General features: G+C 56.6%; 1 protein-coding gene across 3 annotated transcripts in view; it reads right to left on the reverse strand.

Moving 5' to 3' along the window:
• Nucleotides 1-1836: 1836 nt before the first annotated feature.
• Nucleotides 1837-20440, reverse strand: part of SOX13 (SRY-box transcription factor 13) — a 43177-nt gene continuing 24573 nt past the window's right edge. Inside the window, exons 3-15 of one of the 3 annotated variants that reach the window (XM_074352013.1) lie at nucleotides 13098-13296; nucleotides 11842-11953; nucleotides 11670-11756; nucleotides 10334-10506; nucleotides 9835-9903; nucleotides 9332-9443; nucleotides 6969-7054; nucleotides 6591-6753; nucleotides 6055-6164; nucleotides 5853-5949; nucleotides 5383-5526; nucleotides 4297-4513; nucleotides 1837-3682 (exon numbers count right to left, since the gene is read on the reverse strand). In XM_074352013.1, the coding sequence (XP_074208114.1) occupies nucleotides 3406-3682; nucleotides 4297-4513; nucleotides 5383-5526; nucleotides 5853-5949; nucleotides 6055-6164; nucleotides 6591-6753; nucleotides 6969-7054; nucleotides 9332-9443; nucleotides 9835-9903; nucleotides 10334-10506; nucleotides 11670-11756; nucleotides 11842-11953; nucleotides 13098-13296 (1846 nt within the window). In that variant the 3' untranslated portion in view covers nucleotides 1837-3405. Of the gene's footprint in view, nucleotides 3683-4265; nucleotides 4514-5382; nucleotides 5527-5852; nucleotides 5950-6054; nucleotides 6165-6590; nucleotides 6754-6968; nucleotides 7055-9331; nucleotides 9447-9834; nucleotides 9904-10333; nucleotides 10507-11669; nucleotides 11757-11841; nucleotides 11954-13097; nucleotides 13297-20440 lie in introns of all 3 variants that reach the window. The other 2 variants (XM_074352012.1, XM_074352014.1) reach the window with 2 other exon arrangements.

Here is a 20440-nt window from a genome sequence, read left to right on the forward strand (position 1 = left end):
CAGAGGCGCTCCGGACTGGCAGAGGCCACACAAACCTGGCTGGGAGTGTCCTGACCAGACTGCCCAGATTTGGTTTGGAACACAGTCCGGGAAGGTAGTGGGGACTAGAGGGTTGCAGAGATGGGCAGCGACGTTGAAATGAGCAACTCTCCCCTGTGGCCACTAGGGGGCAGGCGCCAGTCAGCCATGCTCCTCTTCCCAGGGACCGCCTGTGTCTTCTTGAGGGGACGAGGAAGCTGGGCTCTGCTACTTGCCACTGCCCTGCCAGAGACCTGGGGTGGAGAGGTCAAAGGAGAGGAGGCTCAAAGCTCTGGGAGGCTGGGCTGGGGAAAACCAGCAAAGACTAGCAGCCAGGACGCTCCCTAGATCAAAAAGCCGGGACCCTATTCTTGAAATGACTTTACTCCCAAGTTTGTGGCCCTGGAGTCAACCACACCTACCTTCTCTCACCACCACTCTCTCCAATTTAGAAATCCCCTTTCCAGCATTCAAGAGCCTCTGCTTGAATACTTCCTGTGTTGGGAAGCTCTCTACCACTTCTGACCATCTTTGTCAAGGTTTTTTATGTTAAGCCAAAAATATTGACCAATGCGATTTTCACCAAGAGGCCAAGTGATCAACAATAGTTCAATTAGAGAGAAAAAGAGGCCAAGTGCTAGTGCTACCCTCTGAGCCACATCGAGTATCTATGTGTTGTTCACCTGACAGCTTTGTCCACCTCACGATCTTGTCCTTTCTGCCCTCCCCTAGTCTCCTCTTTTCCGGACTAAACATCCCTGGCCCCAGCCTAGTGGATGGGCCACCAGCCCCTCTAGTCCTCCGTACAAGATGCCTGCCTCTGGGCCCCTTCAGTGTGACAGCGGCCTCCTCTGTTGAAGGGCCTAGGACAAGCAAGATGCACTTGAGACCAGGACTGTGTGGTGTATACTGGCCCATCACCTCCCTTGTTATTAACACATGCTTCTGTTAATTCAACCCAAGTCTCTCTCACACCCACTGTTCAGCTTTGTTGCCCTCATTCCATATTCATGGCATTAATTTTTTAGCCATGAGAGTTGGTCTTTTATCAACACTTGTTGCGTTTTGAGAGTTTCAGTCTGTTCTTCAGCTCTTTCAGGTCTAATGCACTATTATTTCTCCTAGTGTGATGTGTAAGTCTTTGAAATCCTGCTTCAAAGAGCCCTGAAGCACATAGAGAGCCTGCTTCATTAATCAGTATCCTGGGGGCCTCATAAATGGGCTCATGGTGTCTCTGTGTGCCCCTTTCTGGGATGAGGGTCCACAGCTTTCATAAGATTCTCAAAGGGCTCCTTCTCCAAAAGAGGATAAAGGCCATGTAAAAGGTTCAACCTCCTTGTTTTCAGATGAAGACAATGCGGACCAAAGGGGAGACATGATACCCCACCACCACCACCCCAACACACACAAAGCCATGCGTCTAGTTCTGGGGAGAACCAAAGCTTCCTGACTCTTACTCCAGTGCTCTCACCTCTCACCATTGCCTTCTTTCTTAGGACCTGGGTGGGCACTTTGTGGTGAGGTCTGGCTCACCTCCTTGAAATAGGGGTGGTATCTTAGAGTGTGGGTTGCAGGGGTGGCATCTGACCTGGGCCTCCCTTCATGTTTCCTCCCAGGCTCCATGCCTGCAGTTCCCCAGAGCTGCCACCAGGGGGCAGTGGTGCCTGGGCTGGTGGCACATTTACGAATTCTGGACTTGGGCCAGCCTCCCGGCTCCCCACCTCCCCCAGCAAGGGCCAGATTCTGAAATGGTCTGTCTTTATTACGCCAACAGAGAACAAAACAAAAAAAAATCCCCAAGTGTAAACAGGAGAAATGTGCTGGTTAAGTTACTCATCATTATCTTATTATTAACAAAATAAAGCACTATCTATGTTTACAGTCATAAAAATAAAAAAAAAAAAAAACAGCCTGGAGAGAAGTTGGGCTTGGGAACTAGAAGGGAAGGGGAGAAGGTGGGGGGTGGACACAGGCTCCACATCTGTCCCTGGGGGATTCGGGGTTCCCGCCCACCCTGACCCCAGGGCTGTTCTGGATCTTTGGAGTCAGGTGCCAACGGGATTTGATTTTCTTAGGGAAAGACGTTGTGGAAGGGATCAGGAGCGGAGGCAGGTTCCCCGGTGTGGAGTGGCGGAGGGGAGGGGAGCGGGCAGAGCGGTGTGGAAGGGGATGAAGCCTGAGTCTTCTCACCAATCTCTTCCAGGAATGGGGAGGCCCCAGCCTCAAAAGGGAGACGTGGAGACCAGCTGCCACGAGAGCCCTGCTCTCCAGGGCTTCTGTCACTGACAGGAAGGGGGCACCATCCGTCCTCCTGCCCCCCCCACCCCATTCCTGGCACTCAGGTTGGGACCAGGGGCCAGGGCACCAGGACAGAGCCCCTTAGAGGCCGAGGACATTCCTAGGCTGCTCGGAGCTAAAAATGGCTCCCTGGGAACTGACAGGCTGAGTCTGGGAGGGAGTGAAGGGGCAGCAGGGGAGGTCAGGACGGCTAGGGGGCCCAGGGCAGACCAGGGGCCTTCAGAGATCCTGTGGGCATCAAAGGGGCAAGGGCAGACACCGAGGAAGGGAGAGACACAAAAAGGCCCTGCAGAGAAACAAGGACAGAGAGAAATGCACCAAGGACACACACAACCTGAGACACCCAGACTGACAAAGAGGTAGCAATTAGGGGACAAAGAAGCAGAGAAAGAGCCCCCTGGAGAAGCGAGAATGGCATGAAGAGACACCCACAGGAACTCAGCCCCGGTGCCTGGCACATAGTGGGCACTCAATAAATATCTTGTGCAACGAAAGAACGGATGAAAACATGGGCACGTGCGCACATGCGTTACACACGCATGCACACACGCACACACAGCAGCCAGAGGCATGACAGGCTTGGCAGAGGATAGACAGGACAGCCAGACCTTTCTGCACAAAGTACAAAGTGATCCTGGTGCTAGAGGAGCGATCTGGGGTGCTGTGGTGGAGGGGGAGACATGTTGGTCCCATGATGGCTGGTCCAGCCAGGAAAGAATGGAAGCAAAGCATGTAGCCCTAGGGGGACAGGTCTGTAGCTGCCATACCCCCAGGGTGGGCAGACCTGCAGGAAGGGAAGGTCATCCAGTGTCCCCTGGCCATGAGCCCCAAGGGTCACGGAGCTCAGCCAGCCCGGCCCACCACCACCATGCAGGACCTGCCCCCGAGGCCATCAGCTCCTCAGGTGTGCCCGCAGGTGTGGTGGGGAGGGGGCATCTCCCCTCATGAATGTATCTACAGATGCACGCTGTGCCCATCTCCCGGGCATGCCCAAGTCCAAGTACCAACATAGGCCAAGTGTGGTGGCTGTGCCCACTGGCTTGGGGCCAGATCTTCCCCAGGGAGGAGGCCAGGCCCACCCAGCTGGGCTCAGTCTGTGAGCACCACCAGCTCCCCGTCACTCTTCTCCTCGGCCTCCGAGTCCTCGTCCTCGCTGTACCGGTACATCTCGCCATCGGCCACCGAGTGCCTGTCGTCCGGGCCCTCGCCCTCCTCCCGGAGGCTGCAGGTGTTGACAATGACAGGCATATTCGGGTCCAGGCTGCGGGGCACAAAGTGGTCCACCAGGGGCTGTGTCAGGGGCACGCCTGCCACCCGAGGGTACAGGACCTCCGAGGCGCTCATCTGCATCTGGCCGGGCTGCGGGCTGCGGGGCAGAAAAGACGCACGGTTACAGGGGGCCTGACCCTGCTCCCCTCCGCGCCCCTTCAGGGCGTGCCCTCCCACCTCACATCCTTTGGGCTCAAGACACACACGCTCTGCGCCCTGATGGCAAATTCACAGTCAGCTACAGACTGACACATGCTTGCAGCCCCAGGGCCAGATAGTCCTGGAGGATCGCGTGTGAATCCAATATCTGGAAATTGTATATTTCAAATGCCCCAGGGTATTTCCTGTTCAAAGGAATCCACTAAGATCCTTGGTCAGGAATCCTCTGTAAGACACGTACCTCGATTTTTAGTACCTCTGAATTTGTATTGTGTTTGTCAGAAAGGGGACCCACAAGCACATTTCTCCAGATACACGCTTGTCCCTCACGGTCACTCAGTCACGAAGCAATTCCTGAGCCACTAGGTGCTTACCATAGACACAGTCACACACACGGGCCCAGCCACACACAGATGATGCCAACACACTCATGCACACGTACCCACGGCCAAGCCACACAGTAACCCCCACCGCTCACAAAAGCTACACACACATATGCGCGCACACACACTCATACACACACAGTTACAGCCGCTGGGGAGGCCTGCTCACGGGGTCGCATAGCTCTGGCGGGCATCCTGGCGCCGGGTCCTCATCAGAGCCTTGTACTCGCCCACCCGCAGGCGCTTGCCCTCCACGATGCAGGTGCGCTTGGGCCGCGGCTTGTACTTGTAGTCGGGGTACTTCTCCAGGTGCTGCCGGCTCAGTCTCGCCTGCTCCTCGTAGTAGGGCTGCTTCTCCTGGTTGGTCATGGACTTCCAGCGGGAGCCTGGCCCAGTGCCCGGGGGCGGGCAGTCAGCACTGGGCTCTGCCGACACCCCCCCCCCAGTCCCCTGCAGGCCCTGGAGGCCCCGAGAAGGTTTTGATCCCCAGACATACATGCACGCACATACACATAGCAAGGGCCTGGCCCCTTGTGGGTGCTCCGTGGTGCTGAGCAAATGAATGAAGCTGGCATGTATAAGCGTATCCAACTGCCAGCTTAAGACACAGCACCCACCCATATACCAGACCATCTGGCAACTGGTGGCCTCTGGTCTGCATGATTTGCACAAACCAAAGAGTAGCCACCAGGCCGCAGCAATGCCGAGAGCTCCCTGAGGACAAAATGCTTGGTGCCTCAGTACGCAAGAGGCTTGTGTAGACACTGGAGGAGCTGAGGCTTGAAAACAACCGCCCTCTTCTAGCCCCACTTGTCCTGGCCTACATTTCTCCCCAAAGAGGACGTGTAATTTTAAAAACCTTTCTTTACTGACAGCCCGAGAATATCCATCTCTCCTGTTTCCTGCCAGAGCCAGCTCCAAGGGTCAGGGCAAGCAGGGGAACAATTAGGGGAGATCAGTGGGGCCAAAGAATGTGTATACACACACACACACACACACACACACACACACTCCCTTCCCCTTCCCCCTCCTCTAGTTCTCGGGTGAGAGCCATACAGTGTACAAGACCCCAGGACCCAGCCACCCCACATCCTGCCTGACTCTCACACCCCATGATTCCACTGGAGTTCAATATGGCGTGGACTATCTCCAGCAAGCTCCAAGTAGACCCAGCTGGCTCCCGCCACCAGGTTCTGCTGGACTCTGACGCCTGGAGCACCTAGAGCCCCCAGAGCCCCCACCCGCTCGCCCTTACCGAGGATCTTGCTGATGCTTGAGTTGTGCATGTCTGGGAAGGCTTGGAGGATCTTCCTCCGCTCGTCCTTGGCCCACACCATGAAGGCATTCATGGGCCTCTTGATGTGGCTGCTGTTCCGAGACTCAGGGAAGTGGCGGGAGCCTGGGGAGCAGGGGAGAAGTCAGCCAGGCAGGGCAGCCGATGTGGGGTGAGGAGAGCCCTCCAAGGCCGGCAGAAAAAGACACGTCCAGCTTGACCACCAGGGGGCGCGGGCAGGCTCCCACAGGGGCCACAGATGGCCAGCAGTAAGACATCAGCAGACGCCTAGCCCGGGACCCAGAGACAAGACAAGGGACAGGCACATAAGGGGACTCCACAGACAGACTAAGGGAGACCAGGGACTGGAAACACGACCTGACCCACCCTGGCCCTGGGGGGAAGCAGAGGTGGGCCCTCCTGCCCATCAGCCCAGTACCCGGGGCCCTCACCATCCACGTCACAGCCCAGCATGGCTTCTTCCAGCGGGTGCACACAGCTCTCCTCCAGCCGCTCCTTGGCTGGGGATGTGTCCAGGCTAATGAGGTCCTGGGTAGACAGGGGTAGCTTGTGCATCAGCCCCTCTGCGCCACCCTGCTCCCCTCCCCGCTCTTCCAGCTGGCTGTCCCAGCACAGGGGAGTGGGAGCCCCTACCTTACGGAAGGGGGTGTTCGGGGAACTGTCTAAGGCCCCACTGTGGCCGTGCAGCAGCTGTCTGGCATCCTGGATGGCTTTGGTGACAGCGTCCCCTTCACCAAGGAAGCCTATGGGAAGAAGGAGAGCGAAAAAAGGGAAAAGAGGGGTTATCGAGGGGATTGACCCAGTTCATGCCTTGCCACCCCTGGGCTGGAGCTCCCCCTTCCCTTCTGTTGCACTGCACGTCCCCTAGAGGGCGCCATTTACATCCCCAGTCACTCCTACTAGAAGTGAGAAACCACCCCTGAAATTGTGCAACTCAGTGGCCTGAATCCCTGATGGCGGGGTGCCCAGTCAGATACGGTGGGGGGAAGGAGGGAGGGGATCTTCTGAGACACTGAATGCTGAAATTGAAGGGGGTTGGAGAGAGGAGGTCTAACCCCTTGTTTTACAAAAACTGTAACCCACAGGGGGAAGGGACATGCCAGGGCCATCTCCTGCCCCCCTGGCTCTCCCCAAGAAGAAGGCTGAAGGAAGAGGTGCAGGAGCCTTACCCAAAGGCAGGCTGGGGGGGCTGGCCTGCAGGTCCCGCGTGGGGGCCCCATGGCTTGGGGGGCGGGGGCCACAGCTGCCCATCTTCAGGCTGGGGGAGCTGGAAGCGCTGGGCAGCTCGGGCGCCTTGGGCTTGGCCGTGAGGTTCAGGGGTTGGGAGGGCTCCTGAGGGAGACCCAGAAGCCAGAGGGTGAGAGACACCAAAGGAGACCCCCCACAGAGGGACAGCGGGGACACATGGTGACAGAGGGACAGAGGAGACAACAGACCTAGAACAGCCCAGGAGACACAGGAAAAGAAGACAGAAGGAGCATGTGAACAAGAGCAAAGGGCCCCCCAGGGTCCCCTCGGCCACCGCGGGCCAGTGGGTGGGGCGGTACCTGTAGGGGGTGGTGGGCAGGCATGGCCCCAGGCCTCTTCACCACGGGGGCGGGGGGCGTGTGCAGCAGCTGCAGCGGGTACTCCACTGTGGAAAAGGCGGCAGGGAGAAAAGTCCTGGATGAGCACAGAACAGCAGACACCCTGCTTGACGAGGTCCCAGCAGCGCCAAGCAGGCAGAGGCCCAGGGGCTGGCGCAGCTTGCTTCCAACCACTGCCCTCCCAGCCCCAGAGCGCTGCTGGGGACCTCCCAAGCCCTCGGCCCCCACTGCCCCGCACACTGATCGGCCTCCTCACCCAGCTCCTGCCCTTCCCGACCGACGGACCACGGAATTTCAACCCACTGGTGACGTGAGAACAGGTACACGCATATTCATTCTGCGGACACTTGCATTTTATACCTACTATGTGCAGGGTACAAAAGCAGCAACCTGTGGTGTAGCCTGTCTCGTGTGCACTATCTCACGATAGTGTGTGGCATATAACAGGTACTCAGTACATCATCCCATTTTACAGGTCACGAAACTGAGACCGGGAGAAGTTACATGGGTGCCCACAATGTTAATCAATGGGAGCACCAAGATCTGAGAGCTCCGGGTTCTCTAGACTTTTCCCCACTACACAGCACTCTCTCTGCTCTACCTAGCCTACCTCACTGTCCCTCAAGCTGGCCCAGCATCACGGACTTGACAGTTGAGGGGGGGAGATAAGCCATGTGGACAAACCACTGACCACATGGCCGGAGGTGACAGGCACTACAGGGTGGCATGCCAGAGGACTCTGTTCAGCTGGGGTGACTGGAGCAGGCTTCCTGGAGGAGGTGGGGCGCGAATGAGCGTGGCAGGTGGGCAGGTGGAAATGGAGCCGGCGGGTGTGGGAGCGAGAGGTGGGGAGTGAGACTGGCATGCGGTGGGCCCGTGAGGGCTGCGCTCGGGAGTTCGGACCCTAGGCTGTAGGCAATTGGGCATCACCTGAGGCTTGTGGGCAGGAGAGGGGTGTTGTTCATACTCAGCCTGGGGCGGGGGTGGGGCGTCTGGCAGCCTGCAGCCTCTGCTTACTAGGATTCTATAGCAAACGAAGCAGGTGGAGCCTAGCCAGTCCAGGTTTTCCACAACTTGCTTCCTGCCTCCCTTGTCTGGAAAGCATGTGGCCCCCTCCCCCAACCAGACCTGGGCCCTCCTCAGCCCAGCAGCTCGGCTCCAGGCACCTAGCATTGCAATGGTTTTGCGTAACCTGTCCTTCCCCTGCACCCCTCCCCCTTCCCAGTCCCCACTCCCTCACCTCAAACAGGAAGCTTCCTTCAAAGTAGGGCCTGACTTCCTTCGTTTTTGTGTTTCTCCTTCCCCTCACCCTGGAGTCAGTGGGGTTGATCGATGAACTGTGCCCATGGCCCGAGGGCCTGGCTGGTGGACCCATAGGTGCTCACCTGGATGGGACTGCCCTGCCTTCTCTCTCCCACGGAGCAGGGAGACTTGAAAGCTGCTCCCCTCCTGGGGCAATTCCAGGCGGCATCTCTGCCCTGCCCCCAGGGCCTCTCACAAGGAGTCCAGGATCACAGCCTAACGATTCTGTCTCTGCCTCGGTCCCACTGTCACTGCCTCAGTTCAGGCTGGATCCCCTCAACAGGTCTGTACCCCTCTGCTTCCTAGCACCTCCAGCCAGTGTGCAACGCGTCCTCTACTGAAACATTCGTGCGTGTCCCATAGTGTACAAAATAAATGCTAAAGTCCATGCTCAGCCCCAACTGCCCTCCCCCGCCACATCCCACCACCCTGCCCTGTGCTGCCCTCAGCTCCACGGGGCCCCTGCCTGGACCACCCTTTCCCCGGCCCTCCACCCTCAGCTCCCAGCTTCACCCTCACAAGTCTGCTCCCCCAGGACCCAACAAGCGGCACCTCCTCAAGAAGCCTTCCCAGATGCCCCGGCTACTGGTATCCTTCATTCTCTCTCCCCAGACTTGAGCTCAAAGTCCACATGTCTTCACCCCCAGGGCTGCCCAGCAATCACTCAGCACCTGACACGTGGTCGGTCGTGGTCGCTGAGTCTCAGTGACGGCGCAGAAGGTCAGGGCAGGAGCAAGAGATGTATAAATCTCAGTTAATGTTCAAGATATTGAAGATATTAGGGAACTGGGGGACTAGGCCTAGACTGGTGACATCTGCTTACATCTGGAAAGCAGTTAAATGGTTTTCTAAGTGTGATTTCTCTTCATTCTCCCAGTGAAATTCAGAAAGAAGGGATTATTCTCCCACTAGACAGATTCCAAGCGGAGGCCCAGAAAGGCCACACTGCACATCTGCGGATGAGAGCAGTTTCTGGGCTCCTTCCCTGACCTCGGGGCAGCCCTCCCCTCTCCCACACTCACCTGGTTTGCAGGGGATGGGCTGGATGGGCAGAGCCAGCTGGGAGTCAGGGGTGACAGGCAGAGGCTGGTGGCCTGGGGGGAAGGCTGGGATCATGACGTAAGGCATGTTGACCTGCTGGGGGCAAAGAAACCCTGTGTGAGTCCCTGAGGGTCAACCAGCTACCCAGCTGTGTCGGCCCTGGACACAGGAGACAGACCCAGGGATGAGAGACACAGGCCTGGGGCAGAGACAGTCTTCCAAAGGATCCAGCTGACCCCACGCCCCTTCATGGGCTCCTGTCTTCCTGCCTCAGGTCCCAGCCGGGAGGAAGATGCTCTAGGCCCTGCCCTTGAAAAAAGGGGACGAATAAAGGGGAAGGGGCTAGGGCAGAAATAAGCCCCCTCCGTAGGGTCAGGCCTGAGTGCTTCTGCTTAGTCCACATCCCCTCTCCTTCCCTGTCCCTAATACCTGTCAACTTCTCAACCTCCCGCCCTCCCACCACCCAGCCTTCGCCTCTTTTTACCTGGATCTGCTGCTGAAGGAGGTTGATCTTATGCTGCTGCTGGATCAGCTGTTGCTGCTGCTTAGCGATCTGGCAGAAGGAAAGAGCAGGCGACAGGAGCGGGGACATTAGGCCCCAGGACCCCACCCCGCACAGGGCCTTTGTGGCCCCCATCCACACCCTGCCTTCCATGCTACTGCGGACCACGGGGGACAGCTGGACAGGGCAAGAGGCAGAACAGCCAACCTCAGAACTTATTCTCCTTTTGCGGGGAGCTCACCCTTCTGTCAGAGGCCTGGGATGGAGGCTGGGCAGGGAGCAGCCAGCCACCTTCGCTTGGAGCCTCTCAGCGCCCCTCCACCCCCCGGCCCCTCCCAACATCCAGAGATGGGAATCCTACAGCCCCCGCCAGTGCCCTGTCTGCGCCGGCTAGGCCTTCCCCCACCACGTCCCTCTCCAGGCCCACCCGGACCCCCGCCCCTGGAAAGAACCCCAGACACCAGGGCCAGCAGGGACCTACCTGCTCCTGCTGCTGCCGGGCCAGCTCCATCTGCTGCTGTTGCTTCTCAAAGAGCATCGCAGCCATGTTCTTCTGCTCCGAGTGGGCGGTCAGGAGCTGGTCCCGCAGGGTGGACAGCTGGTGGATCATGACCAGGAGCTGGAGCTCCTTCTCTGCCAGGCTCTCCTGGGTCCCTGCTCCACAGGGAAACAACCACCACTGAGAATTTTTGTTTGTTCATCTGTCCAGCCGTCCATTCGTATGACATTGAGCAACTGCTATGCCCCAGAGGCCCCTGTTACAGGCAGGACGGCAGAGGTGACTGAGACATAATCCTTGCCCTGGAGGGGGCTCCTCCTCTTGTCAGCTGACAACTGCGTGCTCTCCCCATCAGTCACTGTTTCCAGGCCCTGGAAATGCTGATGGTGGAGCGTCTCAGCCCTGGCCCACCTCTTGGACGTCCTCAAGTGGCCAGTGCCCGAGGGTCAGAGTGGACAACCCACCTCACAGGTGGGCCCAGCGTGACACCCTCAAGCTTTGGAGCAAGACAGGTCTGGGTTCAAATTCCCCTTTGAACCCATCCCTCCTGGGAGCTGTTGGGCAAGCGACCAACTTCTCTGCACTTTAGTGTTTTGAATCTACAAACGAGCACAATGATTGTCACTTCACAGGGTTGCTGTGAGGGTTAGTGGTATTGAATTAGAAGCTTCGTCCTGGATCTGCCACGTGGTCCTCAGCTAGCAAACATCAATGCTTCCCTGTCTCCAGTCTTAGTCTCCTAAGTGCCAGGCTGCAGAGCACCTGCATCAGAATTACCCGAGGAGCCTCTGAAAACTACAGATGCCCAGGCCCCCATCCTCTGGGGTTCTCATTCGGTAGGTGGAGGTGGGGCCTGGGCACCTGCTTTGTTTTAAAGCTCCCTTTGTGTGGTGTCATCAACCACACTGGGAAACTTATCACTCTAATGAATCCAAGCCACAGCCTTTTAATTCGCTCAGTTAGGTCCCTGGTGGCCTAGAATTAATTTTCGGCAGTGAACGGGAACGTTCGGCTCATTTTATAGTTAGATCCAGGAAGTGGCAATGACATGCTTGAGGTCATAAGGATCTTGGCAGGAGCCCAAACCCCTACCCAGGGGATCTGATTCCCTCCAGGCCTCTGCTTCAAGGGAAGGAGCCCAGGGCGGGGGCCCTGGGGAAGGGGTGGTGCTGACCGCAAGGGCTGGAGTGACACGGACCAAGTGTGAGGCACCAAGGAGCCCCAGGAGTTGCCCTACAGACCTAGACCGCATGGCCAGGCCTGGAGAAGGGCATGGGGTCCAGACACCTCTCCCCTGCCCACCCACACGGGCCTTCACCTTTGACATCTTTGGTTTCCACAGAGCTCCTTCCCAGAAACCTCTCCTTCCAGTCACTGGACAGCAGCTTCTCGATGGCCGGCACAACTGGAAGGCACCAACGGCATAAGGAGCAGCCAGTCTGGCACCTCCCTCCCCAGGCCCCTGTCTCTAACTAGGGCAGGCATCTTACCTTCTTTTAAATTTCGGTTGAAGTCCAGCTTCTCCTGGCTTCCAGAAGCAGCCTCGGAGCCTCCTGGTCTCCTGGGTTCTGGGGATCCATTGCTCTCCAGGGAGCTGCTGTCCTGCAAGACATGCTGAATGTCACTGTCACCCCCCAAGAGAAGGAGGGGCAGACTGCAGTGGGGGGCAGGATGCTGAGCACCCCAGAAGTGTGCACCCTGAGGGGACCCCTGAATTACCCCCAGCCCGAGGAGGGCCCTCCCTCCCCACCTGCCCTACCTTTGTTCTGACGTGGCTTGATAGGTACGGTGAAAAGAACAGAAGGTTTAAAGACAAGAGACCTGGGCTCAGTGACACAAGGTGCTTGATGCCACATGAGTCCCTGAACTTCCCTGAACCTGACCTCCCTCTTCTGAAAACAGAATACTAATATCTCCCCGTCATAGGATTGTTGCTGGGAGATCAAGGGAGTTAATGCATGTGAATGAGGTTCGCCACTGCAGAGTCAGAGGCCAAAAGTCGCTATTAATTATTTCTCCCTTGTATATACCTACCACTCCAGCCCAGCTGGTTACCCCCAAAGACCCCACCCTACCCCTCTTTAAGACACCGTCCCCTTTTCTCTTCTCATCTGAGTCCTCTCCATTCTTTAAGGCCCAGCTTAAAGCCCTATTCCTCCAGGAAGTCCTCCTTGATCACCACCCCTAACCCCAAGCCCTCCTGGCTGGATCTCTCCTTAGAGCCCTTAAAACTCTCCTCATTTTCACTCATTTGGCTTTTGACTATATATTCCTTTTTTACACCTCTTGCATGGAATCGTGGCATTTTTAACAGCTGCAAGAATCCTCCCTGCTCTGGAAGTTCAGTTCTGCCATTTCAGGGACGAGGAACCACAGGGTCTTGAACAGCGATTTAACTCTGGTTTGAGCAGTAAGACTCATATTCTCAGACCAGTGGGAACAAGCAGCAGGTTACCTTTAAGCCAGACTTTTGGGCGCGTGTGTCATGTCTGTCTCTCAACTAGTCCCCAAGGGTAAGGACTGGTCACACACAGGTGAGCAGTTCCTGTCAGGTGAGTGAGGGAGTCCACGTCCTGCTCAGACAGGTAGCCTGACCCGCCCCCCTATGTCGCGCCCCAGAGATGGACACTTCCGCCTGCTGCTCGGCCCGGCCAGGGCGCCCGCCACGGGCAGTGGCACAGGCACAGGGGCTACAGAGGCGGGGTGGGGACACTGACCCAGGAGCCCCTAGGAGAGTGCTGGGCACCTGGGCTGGAGCTTGAGGGTCAGCACCATCCTGGGGGACCCGGGCTGGGTCTCCGGGCTGGGGCTCGGCTGCGGTGGCCGAGCCCTGGGGGGCTTCGTGGCAGGGCTCCTTCTTTCCCTCTGACTTGACAGTACAGTTCACCATGGTGCCAGCGTCATCCAGGGCCAGCTGGGCAGAGCCGGGGCTCCTCATGGACATCCTGCAGGGGGTGGGGGCGCAGAGTGAGTGAGCTGGGACCTGAGCCCCAGAGGCAGTGCCTCGGCCATCCGGTCGCCCACTCTAAACAGGTTCACTCCTGCAAAAGGCAAGCTTTCATTCGGAACCCACTGTGGCAAGCTAGAAAAGATTCTTGTCCCTGTTTTTTTTTTTTTTAAACAGAAAAGTCTAGAGAAGGCTGGGCCGAATTTCGTCACAGCCTGCCTGTTGCAATGCTGGCAGAGTGGGCTGATGGGGCCACCTGAGAAGGCCGGAGATTGTTAACCGGCTGCTCCGGAACCCAGTAAAGCCAAGATTACATATACACTATGTGTCTGTAGTGTCTGTGTATGTTGTGTATGTACGTATTGATAATTAGTTACCGAAATTTAAAAGCTCAAGAGGTATCACATCACTGGATTTGAACCTCTCCTGAAGTTGGTCTGTGGCAATAATTGGCTGGAATTGGGCAGCAGTCACTCCTTATGCACAGTCTGCCTACTCTCCTCCACTCCCTCCTACTCCCCGAAAGGAAAACCAAATATCAACTACCTTATATAATACATTTAGTCTTTGTTTTTCTTACAGCAGAGGGAAGGTAAAAGTGAACTAGCTCTTATCTGCATGCACCTGTCAGCCAAAAGTGAGGGAAAAAACAAGCCGAGAGATGAGTGGCTTTAAGAAAGCTATTTTCTTCTGTCTAGCTAGCGTCTCTCAATTGGAGTCTGGCCCCTCAGGCATCTGCAGTCCCTGGTGTGAGCGGGACAGCGCGCACTGCCTCCCGCTGCTGATACCCACCGCCCGGGATGGCTGAGCAGCTGAGCGGGGTCCTGGGGAGAAGTTTTCAGTGGTCACACCAGGTGCACGGCCCAGAGCGCACCTGCTCACCCTCCAAAGTCATGGAAGACCAGTGCGGACACACAGCAGGTCCTTAGTAGGCAGGGGTCTTCCCTCAGCTGCTCCACCAGCTGCTGCGTGACCTTGGGCAAGTTACTTAACCTCTCCACACCTGCTTCCTCATCTGTAAAATGGGCGGCGGGAGGGTCATGAATTAATATTTACGTGGTGTTTAGAACAGTGCATGGTACCAGGAAGCATCACGGTGGCCTCTGTGAAACCACTGCTGCCTGGCATGCAGCACAAGGACCGCAGCCTCAGCAGAGCCCGGGGGGCTTGCCTGAGAAATAAAGTCATTGGTCACCCACAAATCAGAATTTCTGTGGGTGGCGCCGTGGGTCTCTTTTAACAAGCGCTCCAGGTAATTCTGATATATACTAGTTTGAGAAGCATCATTAAATAAAAATTTTTGAAAAAATGTTTACACGGGCATTAAATTTTTAGGAGGGGAGTGTTGGGCAAAACTTAGATACAGTAAGACGTCTCTTAACTGCAGGTGCAGTGTTGTATTTGCACATTACAGCAATTCTGTGTAAGAAAATGTTTCTGGTAATGTACAACGAATGATGCAGAGGGCCGTGGACAGTAGGTGTAAACAGCTGTACACAATCTGCGTCCAGTATTTTACGTGAAATAACTGAAGCACCATTCGAGTCGAGATGTATGTGTTTGATTTGATGCCATCCTACACATCAGACCAGACTTTCAAAGGGCAGGGTGCCCTGGGGGTCTGGCGGCGGTGCCCCAGGGACAGGGCGCTGCAGGTGAGGCGAGAACATCAGCCCAGGAGGAAAGGAGAGACCCCAGCCCGGCTGCCCTGCGGCTTCAAGGTGCAGCTCTGGGTCCCCTCCCACCACCCAGGGACCTGGAGGGCGGCCAGGAAGCGGACGGCTCGGCCCATCCAGGCCCTGGGAGGGGCGCAGAGCCGGGCAGAGCAGGGGGGCCGGGCGCGGGGGAGGAGGAGCCGGGGAGGGGTATTATCCTGGAGCTGAGGGCAGCAATTACATAACAAACAAACCCGGGGCTCAAGCTGTGAATTAATCAAACCGCTGAAAATAAAACCTTCCTCTCAGGAACTTCAGACAAAAGAAATGAAAACAACCAGGCTGGCTGGAAAATAAAAGACAGCAGCACTGAAAGGGGGACAAAAGGAAACCAGACAATAGGGTGTTGGACAAAGGCAATAAAGCCAAAGGAAGTGTGACGGGCGAACAATGCGGGCCTGTGGGCTTCTGATCCCCGGCCGGCTCCGCACCGCGGGCCCACACCCACCGCGCCGGGCAGGCCTCCGGGTTTGCCACCTCGCCCGGGGCTGGGGTCCTGAGGGCTCTCTCCTCCACGCGGTCTCAACTTCGTGGCCTTCCAGCTCCTACCTCAAAGCCTGTCCTCCCTCTGCAGCCCGGAGAGCCCGGAGGCCGCCGCAGGGCGCTCGGTGACGGGAGCCGTTGGGAAAGGCCAGGCCTGGTGGGCACCGGCCTGGGGAGCCCCCCCACCTCCGGCGCCTGACGCCGACCCAGAGCTGTGGACCGCTATCCACCCTCCCAGCTGAAGGCGGAGGTGGAGGAGGTGATGATCTGTCCTAATGAGCTCCCGGGACCGCGATGCCCGGTATCCTGGCCACTCGCCCACGGCTACTGAGCACCTGTACCAGGGTCAGTCCCAAAGGAAACGTGCTGACTATAAAGGACACCCCCGCCTTGGAAGGAAGGCTTAGCATGAAAAAGAGAATGTGAAGCAGCTCACTAATAATTGGTTATTGATTACATGTTGAAATTATAATATTCTGGATACTATTGGGTTAAATCAAATACACTGTTAAAAATCATGTCACCTGTTTCTTTTCTGCACTTCTTATCACAATAGGAACATTAAAAGTATACATGTGGCTTGCAGTGTCTTTCTGTCGGACCAGGCTGCACTAGGAGAACCCCTCCCTTTTAGCTTGCTGGCCTTTCTACCCACACTCAACCCCCACGAGCACCTCCAGCTGGGCACTGGGATTATCCTCATATTGAGGGTCCCGCCTCCTGAGGCTCCCAGGGGCTCATCCTGGCCTCTGGGCATAGTGCCTGGTAACAAAGAAAATGGCTCCTGGTGACCAGCCAAGCTGGCTTGGAGGTGTCAGTCTGTTCACTAGGGCGTGGTACCCACCAGATAACCCTGCCAGGTCCTGCTGGCAGCCCAGACAAGGGCCCTTCATTCCCACTGGCTGGCGTCTGGCTCTACTTCAGGCTCTGGGCACTGGCTCTCTTGTTGGTCCCCCTCTCTGGATCCATTTGTTGATGGAGAAGCAACAGCCCGGCTTGATGCAGAGTGCAGGCTTCAGGATTCAATAACTTGGATTCAAATTCCTGCCCTGCCACCAGCTGACTTATGTGACCGTGGGCAAATTAATTAACTCCGAGCCCCGGGTTCCTAATCCATATAATGGGGTATAATAACCTATATCTCACAGGAGTCCCTGAAAATCAAATAATACGGGGCAAGCATCCATTCAGTTGTCATACAGCCCAGGATGCTCCTAGAGCCAGGTAGCTGAGAGAAAAGTCTCTGGGGTCAGACAGACCTGCGTCTATTTGAATCCCAAGTCTGCCTAATTAATTGCTGTGCAACCTTGGGCAAGTGACAACTTCTCTGAACCGGCTTCCTCCTCAGTGAAATGGGAATAAAACCCCCCAATATGAAAGGATGAGCCTTCCAATAACACTTCCCACTTGGCAATGATACGTTACATATTTAAGTTATTTTTGACTTGCCGGTAGCCCGAGAACCCACCCAGCCCTGCCCAGGGCACTGTGGGAATGTCTGTTTGATTCACTTTTCAGGGGGGTGGTAATTAGGTTTATACATTTATTTTCTGATGCAGGTGCCAGGGATTGTACCCAGGACCTCCTGCGTGCTCAGCATGCACTCTGCCACTAGAGCTATACCCCCTCCCTTGAAACAGGCTTATTTTTGCTCATCACTGTGACCAGAGTCCAGCACAGTACCTGGAGCACGGCAGGTGCTCAAAATAAATGCTTGTACAACACTCAGAGGGCACAGTATACCTCGGCGGCACGGCACAAGGCAGCCTGGGTGCATATCAAGCGCCAGCTGCTGTTACCATCGTTGTTAGAGAGATGTTGCTCTCCGGAGTTTGTTTCCCACGCCCCCATCTCCTGTGCCCAGTTATCCTCAGCTGCCTCTTCCTTGCATCTAAGCACTTCCTGTGAGTGACCCCAATCTCCCAGTAGCAAAGTAAGTCCGTGTCCTTTGTTTTCACCTTAGGACATGCAAGAAACACTTGCCTTAACTTTTGAATTTAAAGACCCTGTTGGAGTCTTCCCTTTAGGTCTCTCCTTTTCCGGAAAGTTTAAAAATAATCCCCTCAAATCCCCTCATTACTCCTTCCCTACGGAATATGCTCCGTGCTTCAACATCCACATGGTTTTCCAGGAGGGTTTCAGGTAAGCGGCCACACCCTCCCCTCTCCCCAGATGCCCAGAAGCCAAGGACTCTTAGTACACAGGAGACGTCAGTAACTGGGCTCCCCCAGTTCCCCCCAGGCCCTGGTCCAGGGCCACAAGCCCACGCGTACTCTGGTTGGACTCTATGTGCCCAGCTTCCTCCCTCTCACCTAGCCTTACTCATATTTTATAAACTGAGGCCCAGAGAAGTCTGGTTCCTGTGGCTTGTTTGATCAGTACTGCTCCCAGCATAGAGTGAGAGGACCTTGAACCAGTCAGGACACAGAACGGCATCCCTGCTCTGCCCTCCCTTCCCTTCTTGGGAGCCTACCCCACAGACCCTCTGCTGCCTTCTCCTTGGCCTCACCTCACCTGAGCATCCATAAAAGGGGAAGGCCCTAGGGGGACCGGGCTCTGGCCATCCTCACCCTTGATGCCGCAGAGTCTTGAGTCTCGGAGCTAATGTCTGGGAGGCCCTGGGGCCCCCAAATCCAGTGCTTGGACAAGACATAGAGACGCCTGCCCTCCACAGAGGACCAGGGCCTCAGAGCACAGCTCTTATGTGACAAAGCAGACTACAGGTGGCGATCTCTTTTCTCCTCCCCACAACCAACCCAGCCCCCTGACGCCCCATCCACCCTAGGCACACACACAGAGCTCCCTCCTACCCAAAACAAATCACCAGCCACTTCCTCTCCCAATCAGCCAACAACCAGCCCAGCTGGACTGGAATCAAAGGAGTTTTGACTCTCAGACCTTCCTCCTTCCACAATGACAGCCCCCTCGCTGCCCCTCCCAAAATATCTAGATACAGATAAAGATAGAGATAAATTCCAGTCATCGGAGCATGACGGGTGACTCAGCCCCAAGGGTACAGGAAAACAGCCCGGACAGACAGGCAGACCCTCGGGGGAGGGCTAATGACACATTTCCCCACTGGCACACACCGAACCTGTCCGCTGAGACTCCCACTTCCAGGCTGGCCCTGAGGACGTGGTGCTGAGGGGCACTGCCAGGGAGACAACCACGTGGCAGGGGAGGTGCAGGGCCTGAGTCCCAAGGGAATGTCACTTCCTTTCAAAGCCCCAGAGAGCCGAGAGCCTCAGGCAGCCCTAAACAATAGCCCAAGGCGTGGGTGCCCAGAACGGTGCCCCGGTGCCACATCCTGCCATTCTTCTCCCAGGCCGCACCCTGCCACCCTTCCTGGCTACGCCCCATCCTATCTCCGATGTTTACTCAGAGCTGGGAGCTGGCCTGGCCGCAGGCTTGGAACAAAGCTTTCCTGAGAGGCCCCCTCACCCTCTCCAGCCTCTGTGGGCCCTGAGGGTATCAGATCCACGGTGTGGCCCAGTCTGGTCTAGCCCAGCACAGGGAGGAGGGCACAGCCAAACCCCCCAGCCCCCCGGGCTGTTTCCAGGCTGGTCAAGATAGTATGTAGCGACCTGGTGCAGCAGCCAAGACCAGCTGGACGGAGGTTTGGTGAACCCCCGGGCTCCTGCACCCTCAGCCTGCTAGGGGAGGCAGCCTCTTCCGTGCATCTGGCACAGAAGCCCAGCTGCAGACAGAGCTTTGGCAGCTGCCAAGATTCAGCTGACCCCCAGCCCAAGGGCACAAAGGACTGAAGGAGCTGGAGAGAAACTGAGGCTGTGATGTTCCCATCCACAGCGCCATCTGAGACTTCCCTCAGCCCGGGAGGAGAGTCCAGGAAGAGACAGAGGGGACAGCTGGGAAGTGCTGTTGAGGGTCCCAGTGGGATGGGTACCTGCCCCACTGGCCTGGGGTAAAACTGCAAAGACTTAAACGAGGTCTCCAGGAAACCCTTTCTCTGGGGGCCCTCCTGCCTTCAGGACCTGATGCTGTATCCAGCCCCTCCCCAGCCCCATCAGCAGCCCACCCACAGTGCTAGGAGGCAGCCCCCAGTCCTGCCCTTACCTCCCAGTGGCCAGGTCCAAGCCTACATCCTGCGCAGGGCTGTGTGTCTTGTCTTCTGCACAAGCAACGCCCAGCCCAGCCAGCACACAGCAGAAATGGTGCAGCCAGGCCCGACTGGCCTTGTTAAAGGCCTCCCTTTTGGGATAACCCTGAACATTAAGACAAGGGAGAGGAGGCAAAAAGGAGCATGCAAGGGCAGAGCACCCACTGGGCTGCGAGCACTGGGCGAGGGGCTCGCCACTCATTTCTGTCTCATCCAAGTGGAGAAGCCAGGACTCACTGGTGCCCAAACCCATGTCTCTTCATCTATCAGCTGATGCTCCAGTCACTCTCCTCCACCCCAGATAAGAGGATCTGGTCCAGCAAAGATAGATGTGCCCCTGTCTTCGCTGCTCACAGGATTCTGGTTGTTTTTGACTGAAGTCATGGCCAAGGAAGAATTAGTCAAGAGAAACCAAGGCCGCTTTGGGAACTTGGGGAAAAGATTCAACCTCTCAAAACCTCCATTTCTTCATGTGTAAAATGGAGATTCTAATACCTACTTTGTGATTAGAAGGTAAGCACAAGCTTGGAGAACCTGGTACAATTCAGGGAAGGAGAGAGGGAGAGAGACCTAAAGCGAGAAGGGTGCTCTCCCTCCCCGCCCCCAGAGCACCAACCTACCGGCGGCGAGCAAGACACCCACCCTGCCTTCCTCCCCGGCAGGCCCTGCATGTCCCTGACTCTCCAGAGGCGGGCAGGTAGGTGAGACCTTCTGGCATTGCTGGGAGGCATCCTGACATGGCTAAGAGAAATGGGCTTTATTGTCACCCAGACCAGTGCTTGAAGCCTGGCTCCAGCATGTACTACTGTGCGACGATGGGGAAGTTT

This window comes from Camelus bactrianus, chromosome 23 (genome assembly GCF_048773025.1).
Source record: "Camelus bactrianus isolate YW-2024 breed Bactrian camel chromosome 23, ASM4877302v1, whole genome shotgun sequence".
In the NCBI taxonomy this organism is placed as follows: Eukaryota; Metazoa; Chordata; class Mammalia; order Artiodactyla; family Camelidae; genus Camelus; species Camelus bactrianus.